General features: G+C 42.1%; 1 protein-coding gene across 1 annotated transcript in view; it reads right to left on the bottom strand.

Annotated features, from left to right (window-relative positions):
• DYNC1H1 (dynein cytoplasmic 1 heavy chain 1) overlaps positions 1-14,308 on the bottom strand; it is a 45,148-nt gene extending 30,840 nt beyond the window's left edge. Inside the window, exons 1-22 of the mRNA XM_005520123.3 lie at positions 14,003-14,308; positions 11,344-11,431; positions 10,565-10,738; positions 10,097-10,352; positions 8,984-9,170; positions 8,537-8,808; positions 8,200-8,427; positions 6,666-7,742; positions 6,182-6,361; positions 5,107-5,256; positions 4,709-4,855; positions 4,424-4,564; positions 4,115-4,291; positions 3,903-4,013; positions 3,701-3,820; positions 3,229-3,468; positions 2,538-2,693; positions 2,060-2,173; positions 1,337-1,447; positions 1,048-1,257; positions 513-659; positions 127-293 (exon numbers count right to left, since the gene is read on the bottom strand). Of these exons, the coding sequence (XP_005520180.1) occupies positions 127-293; positions 513-659; positions 1,048-1,257; positions 1,337-1,447; positions 2,060-2,173; positions 2,538-2,693; positions 3,229-3,468; positions 3,701-3,820; positions 3,903-4,013; positions 4,115-4,291; positions 4,424-4,564; positions 4,709-4,855; positions 5,107-5,256; positions 6,182-6,361; positions 6,666-7,742; positions 8,200-8,427; positions 8,537-8,808; positions 8,984-9,170; positions 10,097-10,352; positions 10,565-10,738; positions 11,344-11,431; positions 14,003-14,273 (4,724 nt within the window). The 5' untranslated portion in view covers positions 14,274-14,308. The remainder of the gene's footprint in view (positions 1-126; positions 294-512; positions 660-1,047; positions 1,258-1,336; positions 1,448-2,059; positions 2,174-2,537; positions 2,694-3,228; positions 3,469-3,700; positions 3,821-3,902; positions 4,014-4,114; positions 4,292-4,423; positions 4,565-4,708; positions 4,856-5,106; positions 5,257-6,181; positions 6,362-6,665; positions 7,743-8,199; positions 8,428-8,536; positions 8,809-8,983; positions 9,171-10,096; positions 10,353-10,564; positions 10,739-11,343; positions 11,432-14,002) is intronic.
• Between the last annotated feature and the right edge of the window lie 883 nt (positions 14,309-15,191).

The raw sequence follows: 15,191 nt of genomic DNA, 5'->3' as shown, positions 1-15,191 counted from the left end.
GCTGTACCAGATAAAAATGCAGTCAGTACTTCAACTCAGAGAGTACTATGAGAGAGTCATGAAGTTTCAGGCCTGTCCACATGGTGCCCCAAGGGAGGAAAGAAAAGAACAAAATTAAAAAGTTACCTCTGGAACCGCTGGGTCTCCACAGGCAGCAAGTGCTTGATGTCTGCACTGCCAGTAAAGATACCCTCCAGGTAGACCCACCGTCTCTGGACATCTATCCAGACATCAAAGAGTGCCATGATACGGTTCAGCTTATCTTCCCAGCTAAGGGCATCTTCCTCAAACACCTGAAGTTTAAACACTGCATTAATATTCATTTTAATATTATTAAGTGTTTGACTACTAGTAATTATTAGAGGAAACAGTTTTTTCAGAGTTATGCATATACAATTAACAGTCTGTCAGCTTTAAACAGTGAATATAGTCCCTGCTTACAAAAATAAAAACTAAACAGAAGCGGAAGGCAGAAATAAACAAAAATTCTTCAGCTTTGTTCTCCATTTTACCTTGTAGTATGGTGACAGCTTCATAGCAGACACACTGTTAATGTGCTCCTTGACTTTGTTGAAAAGGTCATCCCATCCACGAATCAAACGACACTTGTTCTGGTAATTGACCAAGTCCAGTTCATAGGTGTTCCACACTTCTCTTATCTGAAGAAAACAATGTTTCAGATACGAAATCAATCATTTCTGCTCTAACGTAGTTACAAAGCAGAAATGAATTACAGTAATCAGATACTACTTTTTTACCTGAAGAATCTGGCTTTACACTCAAGCTTTTTGTTAAAAACATTGAGACTATGATGCAGTTCAAGGTGGGATCTTTGCAGTCACTACCAAGAACTGCTTTTCCCAAATAATGAAAGTTTCAACAGAGGAAGTTTACATAGCTTTAAACTATTCCCCAAAACAGAGCAAACCATGGAGTCTTAGCACCTGTTTCAACAGCTTAGAGTGACAAGTTTACTAGACAAGTAGCAATCTGACAGCAACCCTCAGGTTTGCTATTACATGCATACATACAAGAGCTGCTACTAGCCTGTTTCAAGAACTCTTCCAAAGCCATCTCTCCCTGAGCCACCAGCAGAACATCTTTGACGATTGCTTCATTTCTCTGTAAATCAACATCCCAGATCTGGCCCAGGGTCAATTCTGAGACAACCCAGTTAACATGAAGCCTCTTCATCAGTTGTTTCCAGTGTCGGTCTTTAAGTGCCTCAGATTTCAGTTCGATAACTAACATGTTTATCTACAGAAGAAAAGAAAGCAAGTTACATCTTTGAACTTAAATATAAAACACATGCATTTTAGAAATGCGTGCAACTTACCTTCATGTAGCCCTTCAGAAGTCTCTGAACATACTCATAGGAGGCATACTGTCGCAAACGGGCAGGGAAGTTTTTCAGTTGGTTCAGCAGACCATCCAAGTTTTGTCGAAGCTGTTAGTAACGTAAAATAAATGAAATCTTCCTCTACAATCCTCCTGCACATAGTCATACAAGTTGCCTACACATTTTTCACAGAAACTCTTTAATGAGACTTTAGCAACAGGACAGCTCTTTTAAGTGTTACCCTTATTTCCCTAAGATGTGGTTATTCTACTGCTGAGAATGTAATTTTATTGGTCTGACTGAGATTTATGATGCAATCTTGTCACAGGCAATTAGTTTATAGATGAGTGTTCTTTCTGCTCTTTACCTCCGGAGCACTGAACTAAAATCAATGCTGTTTACTCAACTGTATAATGAACTTTCTCTAATGAGGTCTAACAGCCTATGTAAAAACATCAGTTTCTTCTCTGTAGATGCAGTCCAATCTCAAACTATGGAAAATGCATAAATTCCCTGTAAAATTACTTAAATTACGACAATCCTGTGAGTATTTTTTAGGTTAGCTTCAGAAGAAACATCCTCACAACATACTGAAAAATTTACCTAAACACTGAAAATGATCCAGATGGACAGTAGAGCATGTCTGTCTCAAGAGGTCTAATTTCTAATTTGCATATACTTGTGTCAGCTATGTTGTTCATGTATACAAAACTGAAGTACCTTGCGAGGCTGTACTGAGACCCAGGGCTGTTCTTTCATTTGATCAATCTGTTCCCAGACCTTAGAGAGTTCAGACCAGACACCTTTGAGATCCTGCAGCTCTTCAAGGGCTACCTGTAGTAAAGAGTGTATCAAACATCAGCAGTTATTCCTAATTTCTTCAAAGTCAATAGTATAAGTGAGTTAAACAAAATACTTCTTATACATCAAAAACCTTCGGATAGCTTGCCAGTTCAACAGAACTGCAACAGCAAGTGACCAAGTAGAAATTTTCTATCTTGGCTCACATCAGACTTCCAAAAGATTAAGACAGTCAATGAAGAGATCACAGACAAGCTCTGAAGGCTAGAACTGAGTCAGTGGGGAGACTGTGCCCTGATATTAATACAGCACACACAGTAGTCACTCTCCTGAGGGAGAAAATGGCAGAACTGAAACATTTTTATCCAAAGCTGGCAAGTGTGTGAGCCGGCAGTACCTGGACACGCTCCTCACTGCCACTGAGCAGTCCAGTATCTGTAAGTTCCAGAGCTTCCTTGGCCTTCGCACACTTCTCACGGTCATCCTTCAGCCTGCCGAATTTTCCTTCGTAAATGGTAAGAGCTTGAAGAGCCTCTTCTGGACGTAGATTTCCCTAAAGATTGCATGGGATACATTAATCCAATAATCCTAGAGTTACGCTGAAGGCATGTTAAAAGTGAGGACTAAATATAAATGTTGGTTTGTCTAATTTTTTTACATTTCCATTCTGCTGACAATAAGACAACATACTAGTTATTCCACAGTAAGTCTCATTTCTTTTTTACATGCATTTTTTGGCTTTACCAAAAAGCACTTCGGTGGGGGGGGGAAAGAGCAAAAAGCAGCTTGCTTCTGAATTCTCCTACATGCATACCTCTGACACACACTTGTCTCAGACAAAGCTCTCTTAGTCAAGAAAGTAATTTACTTTTCTGCACCTAACAGAGGCCTATGTTTTAAGGGTAAATTTCCCTCTGCAAATACTGCCAAAAATCAAAACAATGTCAGGTTATTACAGAACCCTTAAAAAGACTTTTACTATCACCTAAAATGAAAAACCGCAAAAAAAGCATCAGAACGAACTCCCTACTTCTTACTGAATGCAGTAAATCTACCTCATTCACTGAATATTAATCATCACTACTTACTGTTACAGGCTTTGTTTTCTCCCAGTCTGTCAGCAAGTCAGTTGTTCGGCTCTCCACTGCACGATCCTCTTGAACTATTTTCATCTGCAGATTTGCTACTTGTTGCTGAATGGCAGAATCCTTCCTACGCATAATGTCATTAAAGGCACCCCATTCTCCTTCGATGTTGTCAATGTACAGCCAAGAGGAAGGAAACTGGAACCTTTGTTTCTCAAGCAAGCGCTGACCATTGCGATAAAGCTACAAGACACAGTGGTTTTAAGTTAAAAAGACAAAACTTAAGCTGCAAGGCTAAATAAATGTACTTTAATAAGTTCACTATAGAGCTCACAGGATTTTTCAAAATATGAAGTTTGACTCTGTTTTTAAGAGAACTTGAACATACTTTTATGATTACGATGAAGCTGCATTTTATGAGCTAAACCTGACATTTCTACAAGTCAGAATCATTAGCAAAAGACAACAAACATACCTCAACTTGCTTTTCAAACTGTTTGATTTTACGTTTCAAGGACTGCACGTATGTGATGAATGTCACAGCATCTGATGTGCTAGCAGTGTCCACAGAATGCTGCTCCAGCTCTTGACGGGACTGTTAAGGGCACAAATTAGCATTTTAGCATTCTACAACAGCTGATCTGAAAGTTAAAAGCTGGAATTAAAGCTTTTCTTACCTTAGAAATTTGTGAATGAAACTCTGTCATATTTTGACCAAGCATTTGGCCAAATTTGCTGAGCACTTCCTTGTGCCAGGAGTCATACTTCAAGTTCACCTTTGATTGTACCTACAAGTGAATGTTACATAGTAATTTGTCACCCTTGCTATTTTCCGTTATACATCTATTCTGAAACTCATTTATCACAACAAATAATTACAATTTCTTACCTTGCCGTAGTCTATGACAACAGGTCCAAACTCCTTTCTGGTTTCTGCATTGTCAAATGTTCCTCTTGCCTTTCTTATCTGAACCAAAAGGGCCTGCCACTTATTCAGGTCTTCTCCAAGACGGTTGTAAATATTTTCAGCCTGCATATCCCACAGACACTGGTACTGCAGCCAAACCTAATGGAGGTATTTCACAATGTTCAGAACTTCTCCAGTGTATTCCAAAAGATGCGTTTCCCTCCAGCCCCAAGGAAAACTGAAATTCCATGTTCATTTTAGCTGTTCCATTATATCCTGTCAGCCTCCTACCTTGACATACTGCTCCACTTCAGTCACAATTCCCATGACAGCTGAGTATGACTCCTCCAGAGCTGCAGGGCCATCAGGCATCCTCGTCAATGCATTACGATAGAACTTTTCTTCCTCAGACAGCTCATAATGCACTCCAACCTATGAACCACAGTTATACTTGTGATATACATGAACTTCCAGGGCACTCTGGTTTGGTTTTAGATCAATACACTAATATATTGAAGACAGTTAATTACTAAGTGAAAGCAATTGCTCAGACTTAGACACAGCTTCATTACTTACCTGATACCTCTGACTTTGAATTCTTGGCAGCGACAGGATTACCATTTTCCAAGAAAACATTTCTTGGTAAAGTTTGTATCTACAGTCTTCAATTGGAGGATTCAAGTATATCACCTGGTTGGTTATTCTTAGTTCATGTACAATGTTCTGCAGAAACAGCAAAAACACCCAATTTTACTGGCAGATACTGCTATATATAGACAAGAATTTTGAACTTCAAAAAGCACTTTTCCATTATTAACTCGCACTTAAATGGAAAGAGGAAAATATTTCTCCAAAAAGAGATGCAGAAAAAGTATTTATCTTCCATAGAAGCCTCAGAAATAATTTCTGCATTAGTTAATTCACAATAAGGAAAACACCAACCAACCAAAAAAAAAAAAAAGAGTAACACTTACTTTGATCTTGGGTTCACCACCAGGCTTATGGCTCACTTGAGGAGCATCTGTATCCATGTCAACTTCTGCTTTGTCATCTGCTTGTCCCAGAAGAACCTGGGTCCAGGCCCTCAGTCCAGCTTGCAAACGAACACCCAGGATTCTTTCAATCTAAAGAAAATGAGGCACATTGGAGGAAAAAACTGCATATTCACTGCATGAAGATCCCCACTTCCAGTATATTCTGACAAGCACATTACAGCACCTCAAAGAACCACGTGCTCCTTTACTAAGCCATTCCAGCACCAGAAGGGGCTTACAAGAATTGGAAGGACTGTTTACTAGGGCTTGTAGCAATAAGACAGGGAATAATGGCTCTAAATTGAAAGAAAGGAGGTTTAGAATTAGGTATTAGGGTGGTGAGACATTGGAACTGGTTGCCCAGAGAAGTTATGGATACCCCATCCCTCGAAGTGTTCCAGGCCAAGCTAGATGGGGCTTTGAGCTACCAAATCAGTGCCATCACTGCCCACGGAATGGGGCCGCAACTAGATGATTTTTAAGGTCTCTACCAACCCAAACCATTCCAGGTTTGGAAAGAGGTTTAGGAGTTTTGGTAAATTTGCACTGAATAAAATTCAAAGCTTCTCTTGGTCCTCATGGACTTTAATGTAATTAAGCAATTTGAACAGTATTGAAGGTGGCCTAGTGACCAGTGATCTGAAACTTAACAGGCAGAAAGAAACAATATAAGGGCAACAAGTCTTTGCTTAGCAAATTTCCACCACCCTTTATCTACCTTGCTCCCCCCAGCACCCTCTAGGCCATCAAACTGCATCAAACTTTTTTCTTCAAAAGATGAAACTCCCCTTGAATTAATTAATCCCAAAGGTCAACAGCAAAAAAAACCCCAACACAGGTCTTGCATCTTCTGCATACCAAAAATACCCTGAAATTTTCAGGGAATGAGAATTTAGTCTCTGGTATGACTATAAAAGTCACTCTGGGTGACTATAAAGACAATAATCAAAATATATTTTGCATCTGAATAAAATGTTACCTCTAAACGTATACCACTCCTTGATCTCAAACCTACCTCCATATCCAATTTATTGACCCAGATTGGCAAATTTGAGTATGAATGAAGATTTAAATCATCCACAGCTTTCTGAACTCTGTTCAATATTTCAGAGAAAGTCTTGTGATCATACATGCATGTTTCCAATGATCTCACTTCCAGGTCTATCTTCTCTTCAATAATGAGCAGATCATCCACCTAAGATAGTTTAGGAAAAGTGGGATGTTTAGTTTGACAGGTTAGGTCAAAGAAACAATAACAATATTCAGTAACAGTTAATCACGTATCTTTATTTGGATGCAGCAATCCATCAATTTTAGCAATATCAAATGAAAATAGTACTGCTAATAGCAATTTTAGCACTACTAAAAGATCCATTCAGTCAGCTACTTAGTGCAAGAGCTGCAGAACTGGTTCTCAGCTATCCACTGACACTTTTAGATAACCACACATTACTGAATTACAAATGTAAGTTTTGCAGATTTTCACAGAAAACACAAACCTTTTCCTGGAAACTGAAGACAGTCTCAGCCAACCGCTGTACATACGGATCAAGTTTGTATGATTCCCACACAAGTGCAATTCCTTCTGCAATCAAAGCTTGCACCTCTTTCTTCAAGCCAGCGACCAGCAGTGAGATAGTATTACGCTCTTCTACTTTCTCACACGTTCGCTCGTATGTGCGGACACTTTCAATGAGAGAAATAGCAAATGGATAGAGCTGGTTTGCTTGGTGAGCTTTGTTGACAATTGCTAGTGGGACACGGAAACCAAGCCACTTCAGGTTTCGGACTTCTTTTGAAAGTGTAATTATTTCTGGGAGAAAGTTCACTTTCAGTTTCAGGACATTTCCAGTTCGACCTCGAACACGAGTGCTTTCAATGGTGAAGATGCGACCAGACACACCAAGGTTGCGCTGCTGAACTTTTCTTGCCCAGTCATCAAAGATCTCCTGAGTGTTGAGCTTCATGCGAAAGCTATCTCCATCCTGCTTTAGCTTCTGACCTTCCACATGGTTCTCCCAGCCTTTGCCAAGGACATCCTCCACACGCTTCATGTAAGCAGTGAGCTGCCTGTCAATCTGTTTTGCCCAAATTATAGACCCAGACACAGGAGGCAAGTCACGAACGTGACTCATTTTACATGCTTGACTCTGTGGGTATTGTACTTTAAACTTGTCATGAAGAGACTCGATATCATCTTTCACACGCTGGATCAATTGTGTTTGGTACTCACGAATGGCACCGCGAATGTGAGGTCTGACAAACAAGGCGTTAAACCGAGAGAAGATTCTGAACATTTCATTGGCATTCTTTGCTGTACCGAGCTGGTCTCTCAAACGGGCTGTTATTCTTGTTTCAACTCTATCAATTCTTTCATCGTAGCGCTTCATTGCTGCTTCCCAGGCTTCTGTACCTTCTTTGGAAACATCCAACCCATCTACTTCCTTAACATTCTCGTATGCAAGATTGACTTCTTCAATTGCATTAGCATCTGCAGCATCAAACAGGACTTCTGCTACTTTCATATCCTGTGGTTCAGGTACCTCGCCTTGATTTTGCTGGGCAACAGCTGTTACCTACATTAGAATCACAGTTTAGTGAGTTGGATACTTCAAAATTTCCCTGGAAGTAGCAAGATGCAATTGGTTCTAAAAAACACTGCACCAACCCCCTAACAATCGGTGATAAATTCTTAACAAACTTTCAGTCATGCTTCAGAATTAACTTCCAGTAGGAATAGGGCAAGACAGTTGCTTTACAAACTTCCACTACTGTGCGGCATAATCTTATTTTCCACTGTGGTTTAGCCAAGTTCAAGGATTTAAACACTTATTAATCTCCTCTTGTGTTATGTCTGGACTTGCTGAGTTTATTAACATGAGCATGTATTATGAAATGTAAATCAGAATTAAAGCTAAGCCTATTAGCAAGGGCTCAAAACTAAACATGGAAACATTTGTGCTGGTAACTTCAAGTAATAGTAACAACTTTGAAGAAGCCACACAAATTTTGTTTGGTAACAACCAAGATTACCTGAGGTCGCAAGACTCTCACAATGACTGCTCTCAGCTGCTCATGCTGACGCCTGAATTTCCTCATTTGATCAAGACGACTCTGGAGTTTCCTGTGAGCAGGATTGATGCGCCACACCATCTTCAGATTCTCTTCCCTTTTTCTCTTCACGATATCCCTCAGCAGAACTTGCAGCTTCTCATATTCATCATCCCAGGTTTGGAACACTTCAAAACATGCAACCATTACCTAAAAAAAGTTTTAGAACAGGAACTTTAGCTCCCAAATTAAATGCTTCCTGAGAGTCACAGTCCAATGCAAAAATACAGCAACCAGTATCACAAAGCCATGAACACACCTTCTCAAATTCCTCATAGGCCACATGCATCAGTTTTCTGGTTCCCAACACTTTAAGCAGCTGAGAGCTCAGATCTCTTGAAATAGCCTCCACTAAACGCAATGCCCTTTGGATTGGGTATTTTGTGTTCCTGATTTTTCTCAAATGTGTAAATATTGCAACAAGGGCCTGCCTGATTTTGTCCAGCTCCGTAGCAGACAACAAGTCATTCAGTGGAAAGTCTTTCATCAGTGGATTATAGTCATTCACAGTTTCCAGCGCCTGTTTCAGACCTAAATGGAAAAGATTTTGAATATAACTTTTCATTTCATTGACGAAAATCTCTACCTCTAACTAGTCCAAGGTTCCTCTAAACAGCATTGTTCTTTGTACCAGAATGTTCAAGTCTTGAAACAGTTTAAGTTCTGTAGGACATTTGAGAAAAATGTTATTGAACAGATATTTTACCTGTGTCAGTATCAAAGCTGACAGTTGCATGAAAACGTTTGCCATGTTTCAGAATGTCCAGAGTCAGCAGAACTTCTGGACTTTCACGTTTTTCCTGAATGCGGTACAGAGCCCTTTCCAAATTCAACCAGAAGCTTATCTCCTGCAATGCAGTGCCTGATGCAGGATCTCGATCTAATTTGGTCACCTTCAAAGTAATGGAGAGAAAGAGAAGAAAGAAAAGCATTTAATTTGTGCACTTTCAACTGTAAAAACTTGCTGTTACTAAATATAATTTAAACATGCAACAACTGCCAGGTTTTAATAATCCAACCTCAGTTTTGGCACTCATTATTTGAAAAGTGTAGGAACTACATGCAACAAATTACAAGTTTAATTCCATAGATCTTAAGGGTTGGTTTTAGGACGCTCGTGTAATAATCTTCAGCACAGTCTAAAAATGTCACCTGGCTGCTTTCCTGAACAGTATCTGTATTCTGGTTAAAAGCAGATGAGCCAGGCAAGATAACAAATGTTTTATGCTCGTAAGTAAGAAAAGACAACACTGTTCCATGAGCAATAGGTGTTTCCTGTGCACAGAGGCAAAAAATTCAGACTAGTATCACAGATGCTGTTTTTGAGTAACAAAAACAGACCAGCAGTTCTTCTGAAAAGTATCAGGCAGAAGTATGAGATTACAAGATAGGCCTGCAGTGACCATTGTGAAGTGGTTGTGGATGCACCAGGGGCAAATAACAAGACAGGCCAATCAGATGTGATTGAGATGTTACTCTCAATCTGCTGTAAGGATTTTGAAGAACAGTTACAAATTTCACAGGGTTACTGCCAGTTCCTTGAGTCTATTACAATATGTACAACATAGTCACACCCTTGGTTATTTGTAAAACAATTTAGACTAGATTCCAAATTTAGACGAGGCTTAGCCTAATTTTGGACTAGACTTAGCCTAATTTAGACCCCTGTCTCTTGGTGACTCAAAAACCTGGTCTCAGATCTTCAGAATATCCTGCACTAAGCAGCATTTTACCAGTTAATCTGGGAAGAAGATACACAGTACTACATAGAAGTTCTTATTACTTAGTTGCTTTTTTCCCCTGTTCTTTGTTTGGTTACCTTTTGTATTTCTCTAATCCAGCGGTTGACTCCAGACTGTAATTGATTCAGGAACAATGGATCCTCAGCCTTCTCACCAAAATCTGTAACTTTTGGTTTTTCTCCACGTTCGTAACACTGCTTGGCAACATTAGTAATGGTTGCATGAATTGGCAGACTGATCTCTGGAATTTCAATATTCTGTTGCAAATGCAAGAGGCCCATTTCAAGCTCTGCAATCTTTTTCTCAACTGAAGGAGCCATCTTATCTCCATCCCTGAAAAAGCACAGATGTTTCCATAAAAGAAGGCAAACCAAAAACCATACATAACACAGTCAGAGCTGAACTGCTTCCAGAGTCAGCAACAGCATCATACACAACTGTGCTTAAACAATTCACGTGATTCACTTTTTGTTATTTTTTTTTTTAATAATAAAAGACTTCCTTTAGTTCATTAACACAGAAATGCAGTATTTATACTGAATTACCTGTCTGCTTTTCCAGATTCTCGGATATAGGACTTGAAAAAGGGAGCAACAGCATTGCTAATGAAAGAGTGCAAAGTTTCATATGGAGAATCTTCACTGAGAGTGAGCACTCTGAGCTGAGAAGACACTGGTTTGTCGGCATCGATCACTGCTGTACGTTTGATGAAGGCCAGGCTATGGAACAGAGAAGAATTACTAACCAGTAATTTGAAACGTAAGTGACACAACAGCTTTAATCTGACTGCAAGTCTAGAAGTCAAATGGTAATCTGTGTCACCATACTTCACAATTATTCTTCTAACAGACTAGAATACAAGTCTTCCTAATAAATACATCTTTACGGTTCAAGCAAGCTGAGCTATCAATAAGGACTTTGAAGTAGGGGCACACTAAAGAAAAAACACATTTTGCAAAGCTTCAGAGTAAAATATGCATCAAGATAATTGACAAATGTGTAAGAGCCAGACATAACCAAAGAATATTGAACCCAAGTTGTGTATGTTACAGCTGCATGTATGCCAAAATTAATAAAACTTTGTTTCTTTAACCCCAGAGCTAGAAGTCCTAGGTCCGCTCTTTTCAACCACACGACACACCCTTTTTTAATCACAGCCTCCAATAAAAACGGCCTTGAAAAGCTATTGTGCCACTTGAACAAAAACACTGCCTTAAAGCACTAGGTACACCAGAGGTCAATTTGTAGGTAAAGCAGGCAAATCTGCCAGTGTGGGCTTTACATATAAAGAGTGGAAATGTTAAGATCTATTTTATTAATTCACCTGTTCGACTTTATTCCATAATGAATGTCAGTGCTGATACTGTAGGAAATGAACTCTTTTTCCTCTTCTCCTTCATCTCCCACATCCTCTGCAAGAAAATATAGTATGTAAGTAATACTTAATTTCTAACACATCTGTCACTCCTTCTCAACCACCTTCTGCTATTACCAGACTATTTTCTAACCATTAAGCTCCACACCAACTTAATTAACTAAATTAGGTCAAATGTAGCTTTGCAATATCTCTCAGATGCAGAATGGGTTCATTGTCTTTAAACAAAACTCCATTAAGATTTAGGTTGCTATAAAAATAATAAAACATTACAATAAATTAATTATAACTCATTCTGAGGGAGAAATCTGCAATACAGAACGTACATTTCTTTGCAGAGATATGTTGCCAGGACAACTATGCTTCAGTGAGAACATTTAACAGCTGCTTTCTTCTTTCAAAGGTGGCTTTTTATTTTCAGACATCTACTTTGAAAATTATTTGGAAATTCAAGTCTCTGAAGGAGAAAAAAAATCTCTTGACAGAACAAAAAGCTAAGCCATGGGAAGTACTCAGGCATTAGCACAGCCAGTGCATCATAGATGATGTAATTGCTGGGGAGGCAGGCAGTCCTGCTGCAATGCAGTGATTTCAGCGCAGGTTCCTCCCTGTTGGGGGACACACTCTGACTGGACACAATACAGCAGACTGTCCTGTTCTGATTTCCTTCAGCCCTTAGGAGATACAGCCTCAGAGTGTCATATTTGTGGCCCCAAGCACCAGAAGCCTGGTCACAGAACAACACAGCACCTGAGACTGCAGGAACCCGTATGAGAGCAGCTGGCAGGCTGGGGAGCTAGTGACACCAAAGAGCAGCTTTCATAATGTAGAAATAAGGCTTCTGTTTTATTGTACTTCTAATCAATAATCTACTTCACCCTATGTAGTCCATGGACAAGCTTCAATAGTAACAACATTTTTAGTAGTGTGAGAGCTCTCCATATGCTGCTGGAAGTTTCAGATCTGTTAACAGAACACCTGTCTGTCATTCATAAAATACCGTCTGCCCAAATAACTGCTATCAAATCAGAAGATACGGACAGAAATGGCTTCTGTGCATCATAAATTAGTATTTGGATTTTGAAAGATGTAGAGTCTTTTAATTTCTTTTTATGCACACACATAAAACAATATCTATGCCATGAGCCTGGAGACAACTGATCACCACTATCTTTATTGCTTCCAGCCTGAAGTTGGGATAACCATTCTCATGATAGAGGCATAGCAAAAATGCAGGAATCATCTGCATTAATATTAAACAGTTTTCTTTACATCTTATTAAACACTGCATCATGAATGCATAAAGACAGCTGTTCTTTTGTTCTCTTCAAGAAAATTAACCCTACTGAAAAAGAAGCCTCAAAACTGTGAAAGGGGACAGAGGAGGATAATCTGGAAATAGGCACAAAATAAACAATGATGGGATATTTTTAAGCAAGATCTGAAGTTTACAGTGAATAGACAGTGAATGAAAGAACCTTCTTGATGTTTCTCTCTACGTGCAGCAACTGCAGGGCATATATCAGGATGTTAAACTATTTCTGTTGACATGTTAAATAATGCAATATGAAATACGACTTTATTAGGATTTGAAATATACAAGACCAGAACCACCAGCACACTAGGAGAAGCAATCCAGAAGCTTAATAGTAGAATTTTGCAAGCTCACGCTGGCAGTCAGGTAGCCATTTGCAGACTGTAGAGGCTTGTTTAGAAGTAGAAGTCTGCACTACTGATGAAACCTAGCTGTATTTTGTCACTGCTCATTAGGCTGCATTCTGTGACAGTAGGAGCTTATTTAGCAATAGATCTGTTGACAAGTAATTTTCGAAATAAACAGTGAGTTACAGTAGCATATGAACAACAAAGACACTCAAGACAGTCTCAGCTTAGCTGCAGTATTTCATGCAGCATTTAATGAGTTTCCGAGCGCAAGCAGCACGGTCACCAGGCTTTGTTAACTAAACAAAGCCACGGTAAGGTCCACATCTTCATTTGTCAACTATGGGAACTCCCTAATCAACCAAGAAACGACGCTTTTTACAGGTCGATTCAGGCTGGGGGGTTCTCGTTTTCCCTTTATCTGGGGTTTTGACGCTCTTGTTCTGTTTCAGAGCGGCTATGTACCTCGGCCAAGAGGTCACTTCCCCGGCAGCCTGTCTGCCGCAAGAGCGCTGTCACGGCCGACTGATGAAGCACTTTGGGTGCCTTTCCAAGCAGGACCGGCCGCAGCCGCAGCACAGCAAATCTGGGCCCACAGCCTGCCAGCAGCCCCGCCGCGCACCCGCCTGGGCCCCGGACCGCGGAACAAAGGCGGCGGGGGAGGCCGGGCCGGCCGGCGAGACCCGCCCAAACCCGGTCTGTGCCGCCGCCGTCGCCCAAGCCCCACCGCAAACCCGCAGTGCCCGGCCCGGCGATCCCCGGCCGGGGCCGCGCTGAGGCGGAGCGGGCCTGCACTGCCCGGCCCGGCGATTCCCGGCCGGGGCCGCGCTGAGGCGGAGCGGGGACGCGGCCACGACGGAAGCGCGCCCCTCCCACCCGCGGCAGGGCGGCGGCTGTGGCCGGCAGCGGCCATTTTGCCACCGCGGCGACTCCGCTCCCGCTTCACCTTTGAGCGTAGAGCGCTCCACCAGCACCGTGTGGACCTGCGGGTCGGAGAGGAATTTGCGCATATGCTCCAGGGCGCCCTTCTCTTCCAGCGCCGCTTCCAGCGCCGCCGGCGCCTCGCCGCCATCCTCCAGCAGCAGCGGCACCAGCTTGCGCAGGTGCTTCTGCAGTACCGACACGTCGGCCACGTTCAGCACCGCCGAGCCCGACACCTCCATGCCGCCTTCCTCGCCGCCGGGGCCGCCGCCCCCGCCGCCGCCGGAGTCGGACATACCGAGGCAGAGGGACACCGGCCGGCACCGCGCTCCGCCCGCCTGACCACACCCCGGCTGAGCCCGCCCGCCGCGCCGCCAGCCCCGCCCGGCCGCGCCGCGGGGGAGCCTGGGACGGGCGGCCCGGCCCGCCCCGCTCCGCCCGACGGCCCCGCCCGGGCAGCGGCCGCTCCCGGCCACCACCTATTCTTCGAATCATGGAACGGTTTAACTTGGGGGAGACCTTAAAAATCATCTGGTTCCAGCTCGCCTGCCAGAGGCAGCAACACCTTCTACTAGACCAGGCTGCTCAGGGCCCCATCCAAAATGGCCTAGAGCACTGCCAGGGATGGGCATCCACAGCTTCTCTGGGCAGCCCGTTCCAGTGCTTCGCCATCTTCACTATAAAGAGCATCCTAATCGCTAATCTAAACCTACTGTCATTCCGTTTGAATCCATTCCCGCACTGTTCTGTCACTATATATTCTTGTAAAAAGCTCCTTTGCATCTTTCTTGTAAGCTCCTTTCAATTACTGAAGGCTTCCCTGCAGGAAACCCTTTCACAACGTTTTATCAGAGTGGTTTATTCTGGAAGAAGAGGGCGGGATGTGAGCGGAAAGGGGAAGGCAACATCCTCCCCCTCACTGCTCTGGCAGCAGCACCCGCGAGAGATGTGTTTTCCTGCTGCTGCCTCCTTACCCGGAAGATAAAGCAGGCCCGAGGCTCATTTGTCCAAAGCAAAATAAGTTCCTTTCACGTGAAAAATTAACCCAGAAGCCATAAGGTCAGGTGGCAAAAATGACATATTCCCGTGAAGAAAGCAGCAGGCTAACTGCAAGGCTTCTTCAGTGAAGTATCTCCAGTTCTGGATATGCTTTACATACTCAGCCCAGTCAGCCAGCTGTGCTAATTACAATTTAATGAATCCAGCACTCAAAC

This window comes from Pseudopodoces humilis, chromosome 7 (genome assembly GCF_049639895.1).
Source record: "Pseudopodoces humilis isolate 2021_Gansu_Grassland_sample_001 chromosome 7, ASM4963989v1, whole genome shotgun sequence".
NCBI lineage: Eukaryota > Metazoa > Chordata > Aves > Passeriformes > Paridae > Pseudopodoces > Pseudopodoces humilis.
The sequence above is the reverse complement of the archived record's forward strand: the minus strand, read 5'-3'. Positions and strand labels throughout refer to the sequence as shown.